Consider the following 13,001-nt stretch of genomic DNA (forward strand, 5'->3'; position numbering starts at 1 on the left):
ACCTTTGGCTGATGGAAACTGTTAAAATGGATTGCTGCTTTGCCTATAGCGTTACAGTTAACAACTCAAAGTCTTTATACTTTTTCTATAAAACATGGGAGTTTTATGCCTGGAATATCTGCAGCAATAAAGTGAATATGGTGCTTCATTTTTGTTTGTAGCATTAAAACTTGGAAGAGAAGAAAGAACTAAGGTTCAAGAATGAGATCTGGTGTTTGTACTGCACGACGCACATTTGGTTGATATCTGTGGGTTTGGTACAGCCCATTACAGTGATTTAGATGCCAGGACAGATTTAGATTCCTGATTCCTATTCAGGTGTCTGAAAGTGAATTAGGTGCCTACACCTCGTCATGTGGCTGGCCAATGCTGATTCATTGTAAAATTCAAGCTGACACCTGGTTCTGCCATCTAGACTCCCTGGAGTCTGAGAGCATTTGAGTCAAGGTTGGATTATGGTTCTTGTTCAGATCTCTTCCGTGCTTGGTCAGGTTTCCCGGAGGAAGCTGTAATCCCATCTGAAGGGCTGCTTGGCACCCCTCAGCCTCAGGCTCACCCAGGAAGGACCTCCCGGTCAGCGCTGACAGAATTGAGATAACCACACTCCCCTTCTCCTCCGCTGGATGCCCATGACGCCTCCGCTCAGTATTGAGGCCTACAGCTAAGCTGCGGGTGGAAAATGGTGGCACTTCTGTTCCCCAAAGGAGCTCAGCTGAATCCAATCAGAAACACCAAATGCCTGCCAGCGAGTGGCAGCTCAGGACTGCTTCTCCTCTGACCGGGGCTGGTATTTATGGGACGTGTTAGTCACGCAGGAGCTGTTAAAAGTGCTGCTGAGATAAATTGCAAAGTCATACACGGTCATCGAGTTATGAGTTTGCTCTGGGAGACAGCAGTACTTCAGAGCTTGACTAATCCCTTACAGATTGGAAATGGGGAGGGATGTGGTTAGGCACTGAAAATGTCCCCGGTTTATTGCCGATGATGTATTATTTAAGCCTCCAGTCCCCTGGATGGCTTCAGCTAAGCCTGGGGCTCGTGCCCTTGTGTTCCAGCTGGCTTTCTCCTGGTGGGAAGTAAGCTTGTCTGCAAGACCTCTGATAGGCTTAGAGTGGCCACAAGAATTTGGGCTGGATGGAAAAAAAACACTTGCTTTCATGGCTAGCGAGAGAATATTGCTGTACATTGCAGGATCTTTTCAGTTTATACCTAAGGAGGCAAGTATGTGTGTGCATCCTTGTGCATAATGGTCAAAGCAGACCTTCAGAACTATCAGCATAGGCAAAATACCACTTTTCCTTGCCGATTTCCTCACAGTGGTGTCACTGTAACTTATTAAAGCCCATCAGCACCTCACCGCGCAGATGTCCCTGCCTCATCGCTCCCTTACTATACCGGTCCCAAAGACGTGCTCTGTACGCCCTGCAAACGCAGCTCTAGATGCACTGGAGCAGGTATCTCATCTGCTCTTGTAACTACCTAATTATAAATGACCAGGGGCTCGTGGTGATGCTCCTTAAAGCTCGCTTTATTTGGGAGCGGCTCCTCCTCTTCATTTATGCTTAATTGGCTGGGACTCATTAGCCGGGGCTGACTGAGCTCTTTTATGGCATTACATTCTCAGGAGCTCCAGGGGTGCGCCCCAAGCAGCGTACCACGCACAGCACTCGCCGCACATGCCGTGTGCCGAGCCCACGGCGGCCCCGCCGCACGGCCAGCCTTCCCTGCAGCCCGGCTGCCGCGCCAGGAGCACCGCGGGCGCGGCTGCCGGGGGACCCACGGACGGGGCGCTGGGCCTGCCCGCCCGCTGAGGAGCCCTGGGGCTGCCCCGCCGGCCGAGCGGCAGCCGGCGGCGGTCCCCGGGCCCTGCCGCCTCCGGAGCCCAGAGACCCCGCCGGGGCCCGGCCCCGCTCCCTCCTGCGCACGGCCCCCCGCCGCCGGCTTCCCGTCCCCGTCCCCGTCCCCGTCCCCGTCCCCGTCCCCTCAGGGCGCCATGTTCCCCGCCCCGCCCCCGCCGCGTTGCCGAGGAGACGCGAGGCCCCCCGGCGCTGCCGGCCGGGGCTGTCCGCGGCGTTCGCCTGCGGCGAGCGGGCGGCGGTGGCGGGGCAGCCGCGGGCCCTGCCTGCCGCGGCGCCTCGTCAGCGGAAGGAGGAAGCGCCATGGCCGAGGCCTGGGCCGGCTTCTCGCAGGAGGAGCTGCGGCGCTTGCGGGGCCAGCGCCCAGGTACAGACGGCGACCGGGCTCTGGCGGGGGCCGGGGCTCGGGACCGGGCCGGCCGAAGCGCCCGCCCCGCTTAGCGGGGGGCAGCGGGGCCGGGCGCGGCGCGGAGGAGCCTGCGGGCTCTCGGCACCCCGTCACCCCCCACATCTGCACCTCCGTCCGTCCCCTCAGCCTCCCCCATCGACACCTCCATCCATCCCCTCTGTATACCCGTCCACCCCGACCTCTCTCTGCAGCCCCCTCAGCCCTCCACATCCTTTTCCTCAGCCTTGCCAGCCCCCGTGGCTTCCCACCCCCTTAGCCCTCACCTTCACACCCCCATCGGTCAACCTCGGCCTCCGTTCAGCCCCTCAGCCCCCTAAATCCACACCTCTCTCCATCCCCTCGGCTCATCCAGTCCATCCCTGCATCAAACACCTCAGCTTCTCCAGGCAGCCCCTCGTTTCCCCTAGCCAGTCTCTCGGCTCCTCCCATCCAGGCCCCATCCCTCACTGCTCCCATCAATCTGCCATCCAGCCCCTCTGTCTCTCCACCTGCAACCTCTCTGTCACATTTCCAAACTCCCCAGCCCCTTGTCCTGCACCTGCATCTGGCTGTCCACTACCCCGCTCATGTTCCCAGCCTCCTTTTTTCCCATCTGTCATCTTGTTCTTCCCCTGTTCTTCACTTTATAAACCCCCAGTTCGCTCACCAGAATGCCTGGGACCCTTCTTCAGCCCTGCCTCCGTCTCTCCGTGATTCCCCCAAGAGTTGCCTCACTCCTACCTAATGTTCCTCCTTTAGTCCCACAGTCCAGGCCCCTTATTCCTCCCTCTCCTTGTTTCGGATGCTCAGATCCTCTAAAATTCCTGATTCTTAGGCTAACAAAATATTTCCAGGTTCCTGGGGTTTCCCCCACATTGCCTTCCCTTGACTCCCTGGCATGTCTTTTCCTTATGTTGGTTTTGCACCAGCTTGCCTGCCCAGAAAAGCTAATATACAGAGTCTGTCTTTGATCTTAAGATCTGGTTTTAATCCTGTTTCTCCCTCTCATCCATTGATAGATTTGTATGAGCCCTCAGAGCAGCAGTATCATGCCCCCACAGTGAATAAGAGTCGGAAGCAAACGCAAAGAGAAAAAGCCCTCCAGCAGCAATGTCAGAAGCTGGGACTGCAGGGTGGAGCAGCCTCTGTTCCTCCTGAGCAGTTGCTTTCTGTACCAAAACACAAGCCTGGTCATCCTCAGCAGCCTGTGCCACCACCTCATCCTCCTTCAGCGGAAGATCAAAGGGAAAGTGACAACCGAGGCCAGCAGAAGGAAGTGACACCAGTAGATCCTTGTAACGGCAGTGACAATGCGCAGACCCGCCCTGCAAAGCCAAACTCCAAAGTGGAGAAAAAGAAAGTGGCATTGTTAGTAAGTCAGTAAAATCAGGGGATGGGTTTTATTCTGTATTGACTCATTCTTTCGTGGTACAGTGAAGTGAACTTTCCTGTATCTAACAGGAAGGTTTGAGAGATCATGTTTGCTTCTTCCGCATTGAACCTTTGTTTTTCATCTCTGCTTGGGTTAAACCTAATTCAAGACTGAGTTCTGTGGTGTAATCCATGCAGATACGCACTGTTCTGTCTTCAAATAATTTCCTGTGGTAGTGGGACTGTACATTGTAAAGCACCTAAGATGTAGGAGTGTCTTAATGGTTTATGAAGACTTAATCTCACCATCGTGCTGTGTAGACAAGCCAGCAGCCACAACAGAAAGCTATTTTGGAAGTAGATATGCCGTGATTTGCGTAATTTTGTGTTCCTGTTCACAATATTGCTGCAGATTTGTTAATGCCAAAAGTGTTGGTAAGGAGGTAAAATTCCGGGTTTAAGCAGTTGTCTAGCTTTTATGATTCAAGATGAGACCAATCTCAAGGCTCTCACCTTGTGCATCAGCCCACGGTGGGGTGTCTGTCTCCCTCAGAAGCTTCAGACTGGTACCTGTGAGAGAGAGAAAGGAAAAAGTAATGAACATGGCTCCCTGGGATTCTGATTGAATGTGGCAGTTACTTAGTTCATCATCCAGAATTCTGATAGTAGCCTATAAAAGGAAGCTGCTGTCTAAATGCTAGAGAGGGCAGACATTACCAATGTGGGAAATTACTTGTTTTTACCTCTTCACATTTGTTTTCCTGTCTGTATCCAAATGCTAATTTTCTTTTTCTCCTCAGCGGGCAAAGTGTGAGAGGCAAAAGGATGAATTCTTTTTCTAGGGCATATAGTTTATTTTTAAAACAGTTTAACAATGCTGCTCCAGCCTTGAGTTCCTATGCAGTTCCAAACATTTCTGTCCAATATAATCAACAAACACTACCTGGGCACCAAGCTTCCATGCATCATTTGTATTCCTCCAAAACAGGGATCAGCAGCTTTCCAAGTGTGGTGTGCCAGACCCTATCTTTGGTTAGATCTGTCTGTAGGATCTCAGATGGGACTGAAGGTGCTTCCCACTGGAGAGGCAGGACCCTGGCAGTCAGCAGCACTTGTGTGGAGAAGCAGAGCATGGTTCCTCTTGAATGCAAAACTCAAAAGGATCGGGGAGGTTCTGTTTTGCACAGATGTGCCTTGAGAGGCTGCAGCTGCTGGCTATGCTGCCTGCCATTTACCTGCCATTTACCTGCCTGGCTCCTGGCTGGGATCACCTACGTGCAGATAGCTGTCCCTTCACCAGAATAGCAGCACTTTGAAGAGCAGTGCCAAATTCCTCGTGTGGATGCAGCTCACCAGTAGTACTGGCTGTTCAGCTCCTTCCTGGTGGTGAAAAATACAGACACTGTTTGGCTGGGGAGAGGATAGCTAAAGCTTTGCAAAGAAGTTTTTCACTCTGTGGGGAGCAAATGACATTTAGCTGCAACAACCACCCACTGAATGCTGAATTCGTCTCAGCCTGTGCACTTGAAATTAAATCTTATTAAAAATATTTCTTTATATGAGGTTTTACAAATAGGGTGGTGAGGAGAAATCTGAAGAGATATTCTTGTGCAGAATGGTTATTTTTAAGGTAAGCTATTTTTAAGCTGAGACTTCTTGAGAGAGGGCATGAAGAACACAACAGGATGGAAAAGCAGCAAAGCAGTTTTTGCTTCTCCTTAATCCTGCCCAGTTGTGTTGATGCAGGTTGTTCCCTCTCACCTGAGACCTTGCCTTCCATCCTCTGGGGCTGGTTGTATCTTAGTAGATGTAGCCTAGGAAATGGAATCCATATAACTCTTTCCCTGGTGACAAAAGTGAATTCTTGTTCTTCCTCATTGCTCATTTTCACTATAACTTTTACCAGCCTTTCATTTGAATCAGTTTAATTATTTGGGGGCTGTATTGTAAAGCAGACCTATGAAATGATCTGTTTTATGGGAAAAAAAAAAAAATTCCAAAAAACAGGCTGTGTTGGCAGACAGAACAGATAGTGACTTCTAGCAGCCAGTAGGAAACCTGAAACTGCTTCTACCTAGTGGGGAAGCACATCCTTTAAACAAAAAATTCCACCCATTTCTGAAAAAGTGCAGTATGTTCTTTGTTCCAGCAAAGCTGAATTAACCAGCAGCTTACTTGCTTATGAAGATTTTTGTTCTGATCAGCAGATTTCATCTGGAAATGTTTTATTGGTCTGAGTGACTGCTTGCAGATGATTCTTCTTTCCTCAGAACCAAAACCTGTTTATTGTTCCTTTGACATTTTTAGAGTTTGCTCCAGGAAATATGATGGTGAATATTTGTGTCATTTGGGGAACAGGGAGAGAAATTAACTTTCTATTAATTTTGATCTTATTGTCAATGAGCAGGCAGGAAAAATCACGATGGGAAATCCTCCAGCAAGAGCAGCGGCTGATAGAAGAGAAGAATAAACGCAAGAAGGCACTCCTGGCCAAAGCTATTGCTGAGAGGTAAGGGGCTATGCTGCAGCATGGGCTGAGGCTGAGGAAAGGATTAGTTTTCGTCTGCAACCAGTTGCATATCTTTTATTTAAATTTCACTTTTTCCTCCTCTCTGTGCTCTGTGTGTACTGCTCCACAAGTGAGCAGCTGTGATCTACATTTCCCTTTGATGACAAGTGCTGGCCAAGAAGCTGTGACTAAGCTTTCACACTTCCAAAGCTGCAGCTCTGTGTGCAGATGGAAAAGTTATTACACAATTCAAGAATTAGCTGAAGCCATGGTGCCTGTCAGTAAGGGCACGTTTGGAAGTTGGGTGCTTGGATGCTCATCCCTGTTCTGTTCCTGATTTGTTTTCACTGGATTTAAGGAAAGTTTATTTTATTCCAAACCTATGAAGGGAAACTATAGCTATTTTTGTTCGGGCCTTTTATTCTTTCTTATTAGTAGGTGAAAAGTGTTGAAAAAGAGGAGATGATCAACATTAAGTTTAAGAAGGTACTGTTTTACCACTGGCTGATTAGAAATTATAAAAATTCACATTATCACAGTTGTTAGCTCTTGCTCTTCAGGTGACCAGACTTTAAGGTATGGCACAGTGTTGTCCACTCAGGTAGTTTAAAGACTACAGGGAAGGCAAGGTTTGTAGGGAAGGTTACTGGAGCAGCTGGTAACACTGGATCAAGGAAGGAGATGTGAAAATTTCAGGCTCACAGTGCTCTCACAGACATGTATAATGTTCTGCCCATCAAAGCTTTTGGGTAGCACAGATGAACATAGCCAATACTGTGCAGAAGATTCTCTTTGAGGTTCTGAACATTTTGTTTTCCTTTGCCAGGCAGAGATATAACACAAGTACATTTGGTCTGAGTCACTGTAGGACAGCAGACGTGGGTGTGACCACCAGGCTGGGTTCTTCCTCCTGGAAGTAGAGCATGAGGAGAGAGAGGAGGACTTGGAAGGTGATAGCTAGGGAGTTATGTCTGACATCCAAAGGCCTTCTTCAGGTTCTAAGCAATCCTACAGGATGTCTGTTTCTCTCCACCTGCATCAGCTGATCTACTGAGAGATGGTGTCACTTCCTACAAATATAGTCTTGCTTTCAAGTACCTGCTTTGGGGTGTAAAGCAGTGGCTGAAAAGCGTGGTTTTGCTGGTGATGATGAATGACAGCAAAGTGACCTTGGTGTAAAAGCTTTTGGAAAGTAACTTAGCTTGCTTAGGAGTGAAATCCATCAAAGCTTGCTGCCCTTAGCAACATCGAGTTTTCAGAACTTAGGAATGAATAGGCTGAGTTGAAAAAGGTTACATAAGGCTTGATTGAAATCCTTTGTGTTTGATGTAAAACTTTCCATTGACTTCATTGGGATTTGGCTAGGCCTTTTGGGAATAATTTTACAAAATGGAAATCAAGCTTAGGTTAGGTGACTTTTTGGCCCCTACTAACTGGGCTCCTTTGAAAGGGAATATTTGCAGGGCTAAATACCCTTCCCCCTCTTGCTCCCCCCCCCCCCCCCCCCCAAGCCATTTCCTGTTTCCTTACACTGAGAACTACTTAGATACAGCAGCTTCTTGTGTGTTTCCACGGTGAAGAAACACAATCCATTTTAGGCACTTTGATTATAGTCATTACGTAATTTTGCCATAGTCCTTTAATAGCAGGCATTTTAGATCCCTGTGGATATTAAAAAAGATCAAAAGTCTTAAACCATAAAGGAGAAACCTTCTGAATAGCTCTTAAACAAGTTAGTTGCTCTGCAAATGAAATGGGGCCCATTATGTCAAGAAGAGAGGCTCGGGGGAAAAAAAAAAAGGCATCTTCCTTTTGCAGATCCAAAAGAACTCAAGCTGAAACAGTGAAACTAAAAAGGATTCAGAAGGAGTTACAAGCTCTGGATGACATGGTATCTGCTGACATTGGCATCCTGCGGAACCGCATTGATCAGGCCAGCTTGGACTACTCCTATGCCCGGTAAGCAACAGACAGGGAGGAGGGAATAGCCCTGCCTGAGCGGAGGGAGAAAATGCTGTTTCCTGTCACCGAAGTAGTAACGGAGTTGTGTCATTGTAATAATGTGTAGTTAAAGCGGTCACAGTCTGGGGGGCTTTCAAATCTTGAGGTAGAAGTGTGCTTTTTATTTCCTGATTTTTCCCTTGGAATCTGGAAACTGAAGTAGGTTTTCTGACTGCAGACTGTGCTTTCCAGCTTCATGCTGTCACGAGACATACTTACTGCTTTAACTGTCTAGTTGTCCATAAGCCCTGCTTTATTGTTTCAAGGTTGTTTATTCTCACAGGGAAAGTGTTTTTTTAAAAGTCCTGAAATGAAAGTCCTTTTCAGGGAAACTTGCTTGTTGATGACAGCTCTGGTCCTGTTGGAATCAATGGGACCAATTAAGCTTAAAACGTATAATACTGCTGAAGTGCTTTTGGAATTGGGACCAAAAATTGAAGGAAAAAGTAAGCTTTCACCCTTCACAATGTGCCTTTAATCACTCTGGTTCTGATGAGTTCCTTAAATGCAAGAAATTAATCGGAACACCCTATTAGTTGTGGGCAAACCACAACATCAGTAGATAAACATCAGCATGTTTATGTAGCTATTTAATAAAATGGAAATGTTCGGTTGCGGTTTTTAGTTCGCGATTCAATGTGTTCAACGTGTATTTCTCCTTATGACTTCTGCTATACGTTGACCACAGGCCAATAAACATGGTAATTAGTCTTTTAAAAAAATAGCAGTGGTAGCTAAAAAATAAGGTTATTTTTTGTGCAATTATCATTTCAAATGTCTAAGATTAACTATAGTTTCAGTAGCTGAGTGCATATAAATACTGAATTTCATATCCTCAAGAGGAAAAACATCTCAATGTATTTTAGGTTTAAGTCTGCTTTCTAAAACCACTAAATGCTCCTGGAAATTTCGTTACCAAAATTTTGTAATGATGTGTCTATTTGAAATGCTTAATGGCTAAAGAGCATATGATAGAAACACTCTGACGTTTGGAAAGCAGTTTTTAATGAAGATAACAAAAGGGGATGCTGGTAGGAGGAAGGGGATAAACTTTACAAAATACTTAATGACTTTCATGAACTTAGTAAGTCTTTATTTTTGTGAGGGAGGATTTGGAAATGCAAGTTAGATACTTTCAGTGTTGTAGTTTTTATGCATTATGAGCCAAAGCTGATTTACTTTCAAGTGTTGTCTTTTTAAGCAATTTTTTAGTTCTTGCCTTATATTTTAGGGCTAAATCACAAATAATTTCAGTGGGTCAAAAAGTGCAGTATTAAATAGGCCTGAGCACACACATAGTTGGAGGCATTTGACAATTGCTGTGGAATGGAATTTTTGTAAATATGATGTGAAGAATATGTGTGAATTCAGCCTGAAGTTTTAACTGTGCAGAAATTTCCAGCATAGCATTTGGTTTTCCATTTCAGATACTGGGGCCAGGGAAATCTTGACTTTCTTGTGAGGGAAACGTAAGTGGGCATCTTCTGCCCGCTGCAGACATACCCTTTGCAGCTCGGTCAAAGTTTTGTGATTATTATAGAAAGGAACATATTTGGGAAGGCTTTTCTAAGTCTTGTTTCCTTCTGTTTCCCTCCGCAAAGGATCTCTTCTATCTGTCTGTTGCTTTGTTTAACCAGATATTTGACTCTGGTTTTATAAAACAGCTGGATTCTTTATTCATCCACCTTACTAATACTAGTTTTATGAATGCTCTGTAAGGTACATCATGTAGGCATTCTGCAAAAGCCTTTGCATGTTCCCTTTCCTGATGAGCAAGATTGCATCTGTCTTTCTATTAATTAAATTAGAATTAATGTAGAGATTCACTGAATGTAGTGGAAGATGCATCATTATTGTGGACACCAACCATTGAAGTGCTAGATATCCCACATGTGTTATCCAATAAATATTTGGAATATTTCCTTTTTGCTATATTTGTCATGACAGGAAGTACAAATTGGCAGGAGGTGTGTGTCAGGGGGATGCTTACAATAAAATTCTACATCTGTTGCCACGTAAAAGTTGTGATTGCTATTGATGTCATATGCTGTGTCAATCTGTGCTGCTCATGATTTTCTGAATGTACATATGGGTGGCCGGAAGAGTACACTTCTAGATCAGATATGAATGTAAATGTGTATAGCACCGTTGTAGCATCTGTATCTGTTGGGTGGATGGTTGGATTAGAAAAAACACAAAACTCTTGCAGTGTTTCAGTTCAATGGATAGGCATTCATTAGAAGTGTGAAAACACTACAATTTCTGATGGTTTCTTTCTGCTGCTAGTGATGCATCTCTTAAAATAGGCAGTAAAAATGCTTGTTTGTGATTCAGTGTAGATTTCAGATGAGCAAATTAAATCTTGGAATACAGCAACAGTGGAGGCTAATGGGTCAGGAGGAGGAGTTTTGATCAATTCACGCTTATTTTCTTCCTTTTTACTAATGTAGCAGCATGTCATGAAGTAGCTGGCATAATGCATTGCAGAGCACATTGCATTTCAGGGATGTTTAAAGTATCTGTCCATGTGTCAGACTGTAAAGTGCTTTGAGAACTAACCCACTAGAAATGATGATGATTTTGCAGGAAGCGGTATGATAAGGCTGAGTCGGAGTATGTGGCAGCCAAGCTGGACCTCCAACACAAGACGGAGATTAAGGAGCACCTCACAGAGCACCTGTGCACGATCATACAGCAGAATGAACTCCGCAAGGCCAGGAAGCTGGAGGAGTTAATGCAGCAGCTGGAAGTGGAGGCAGATGAGGAAAATCTGGAACTTGAGATAGAGGTGGAGCGGATGCTGCAGCAGCAGGAGGCAGAAGCAGGGAGACAAGCCATCCAGTCATACAGTCATGCTGGGACAGCTAAGGAAAACCCCACTCCAAGTCTTACGGTGCAGGAGAGTGATCATGCTAACCGTGCTGTTGCTTCTCCTGCTATTTCTGAACAGTCGGTTCAATCTGAAAACTCTGGTACCAAACCCCTCTCCAATATGGACAGCCAAACTCAAGCAGTAAACGTGACTCTAGGAAACTCCCCAGCTTGTTCTGATACATGACTACTGTATTCACATAAGCCAGCTGGTTATGGATGATACACTCTCTGCGGGCTTGTGTGCTGTATGTTATATCTGGGTTTCTGCCGTGCCAGTAATACGCACTTCATTTCTCTTTTCCTTTAATATTGTTTTCAAATTTTAGAGGCTCCTTTTTCTCAAGACTCTCATTTGGGGTTCACTATCTGTCGCCATCATTCTGGTTTAAGTTCACGTTCTAATGCCCAGCTCCTCATGGGCCTTTGTACATTCCTGAAACAGGATACTTGGAAGCGAACAGTAAGGTTTTTCCAAAGGCTTTCAGCATATTGATATCATAGATAGCTGTTCCAAGCAGTGTGCAAGAGATATGTATCTACAGGAGGAAACATCGCGACTTATTCTGCTTCTGAACACATTCTGTCCCCTGACAACTGCAATAGGATGTTTGTCTTCCTTTGTATCCATAAGGGATTAGTTTTCAACAGTTTTTAATCCTGTGAAGCCCAAGTGCTTTCTTTAATTATCTTTGTAGCTGATACTCTTTCCTGTACCTGATTTAAAGGAAATTCACATATTGAGGCAAATTGCAAAGTCAGTTGTAATATTTCCTATTTATCACTTTGCCTATTTCTTTCAGATCATGCTGAATCACTATATATTCAAACAAGCTATATATTGATAGCATTATTATCTAGGAAATCACAGAAGCTATGATTTAACAAAAATGGTGCGTTACAGTTTAAGACATTGCAGAATGTATGATGTAGAAGTAGAAACACACAAAAGAGACTGTGTAACAATTAAAGCTGTTCCATCACAAACATTTTTCTCTGTCATAGTTACCCCAAAGTTCCAATAATTAGCCAAAGATCTTGTAATGAATAATCCCCACTGTATATTGGAAGTGAGCCCATTTTTGTATAATATTCAATGCATTTGCTTGCCTGAAGAATGGGTTTGTACCCCACAAGAAGTTCAGCTGTTTTGCTCTGTTGCTGCTGAAAGGCTTTAAAAAGCTATTCCAGGTGGAGAAAGTCTTGGGAATTAAAATAGAGGACATAGGAAAACCTCCCATAGACTGATGCAGCTGCAAACTGTGGGGACAGTGTTCGTAGCTATCCACTTTGTAACAGAGGAAGACTGCTTTCATTGTGGAAATGGTTTCTGTAATACCTGACCTGAACATGTCAGTCAGAGTTTATGAATGAGTTACTGAATGACGCCATCAAGTATATAAATGGGACGCTGATTGTCTCTATGGCTTTAATAGTGGAAAAATATGTCACTACATTTCATTTTTATTCTATTAATAAATCAGTGCATCTTCTATGCAGTGTGTTTACTTTCAGTTGTGATACCTGATACTAATACACGTATCCAAGACTGGTATGTCCTTCGGCAACGTTCCACTGTGTGAAAGTAAAACCTTGAAAAAGGCCGTTCCAAGATACAAAAACTTACGAAGCAAAGACATGGCAGGATACAGCTTGGCAGGAATCTTTTCAACTAACTGTGGCCCAAGGCAGCAGTGGAAAATCTCTACTGGTGCCTCCCATATGCAGGAGAAAGAGGGATAAGTTTGTTTCCCTAGAGAAGCCACTCATAATCATGGCTGATTGAAGTTAGAAAACTCCAAAGTAACATTTGAGATACATGTGAAGCATTGCTCTGTTGTTGGTGATCCACTGCATTCCCTGCTATTTTGCTGGAAGACCTGACCTAAAAGCCAAAGATTTGAACATACTGTGAGAAAATTGTGACTTCCTTTGCTCTGTCTGCAGTTGCAGAACAGCTTGTAGCAACCTCATTATTTTTTCAAAACTGGATACCAGTAAGTGC

At 45.1% G+C, this 13,001-nt stretch overlaps 1 protein-coding gene across 2 annotated transcripts; it reads left to right on the forward strand.

The window, feature by feature from the left end:
• The first annotated feature begins 2,159 nt into the window (after positions 1 to 2,159).
• Positions 2,160 to 11,808, forward strand: GORAB (golgin, RAB6 interacting). Of its 2 annotated transcripts, XM_075710870.1 has the most exons (5): positions 2,160 to 2,223; positions 3,264 to 3,612; positions 6,023 to 6,124; positions 7,943 to 8,083; positions 10,712 to 11,808. In XM_075710870.1, exons 1-5 carry the CDS (start codon positions 2,160 to 2,162, stop codon positions 11,181 to 11,183), a joined length of 1,128 nt encoding a protein of 375 aa, XP_075566985.1. In that variant the 3' UTR covers positions 11,184 to 11,808. The 2 variants fall into 2 exon arrangements, with proteins under 2 accessions (XP_075566985.1, XP_075566986.1); XM_075710871.1 differs by lacking the exon at positions 10,712 to 11,808 and having other exon boundaries at positions 2,160 to 2,211; positions 7,943 to 8,087.
• The last annotated feature ends 1,193 nt before the right edge of the window (positions 11,809 to 13,001 follow it).

The sequence above is a fragment of the Pelecanus crispus genome, chromosome 5 (assembly GCF_030463565.1).
Source record: "Pelecanus crispus isolate bPelCri1 chromosome 5, bPelCri1.pri, whole genome shotgun sequence".
Classification (NCBI taxonomy): Eukaryota; Metazoa; Chordata; class Aves; order Pelecaniformes; family Pelecanidae; genus Pelecanus; species Pelecanus crispus.

Bases quoted from the DNA above. Each gene is read 5' to 3' on its own strand.
- GORAB (XM_075710870.1), top strand. From the start codon at position 2,160: ATGGCCGAGGCCTGGGCCGGCTTCTCGCAGGAGGAGCTGCGGCGCTTG. The intron at 2,224-3,263 runs GTACAGACGGCG...ATCCATTGATAG, and splicing joins CTTGCGGGGCCAGCGCCCAG to ATTTGTATGAGCCCTCAGAG. The intron at 6,125-7,942 runs GTAAGGGGCTAT...TTCCTTTTGCAG, and splicing joins GCCAAAGCTATTGCTGAGAG to ATCCAAAAGAACTCAAGCTG.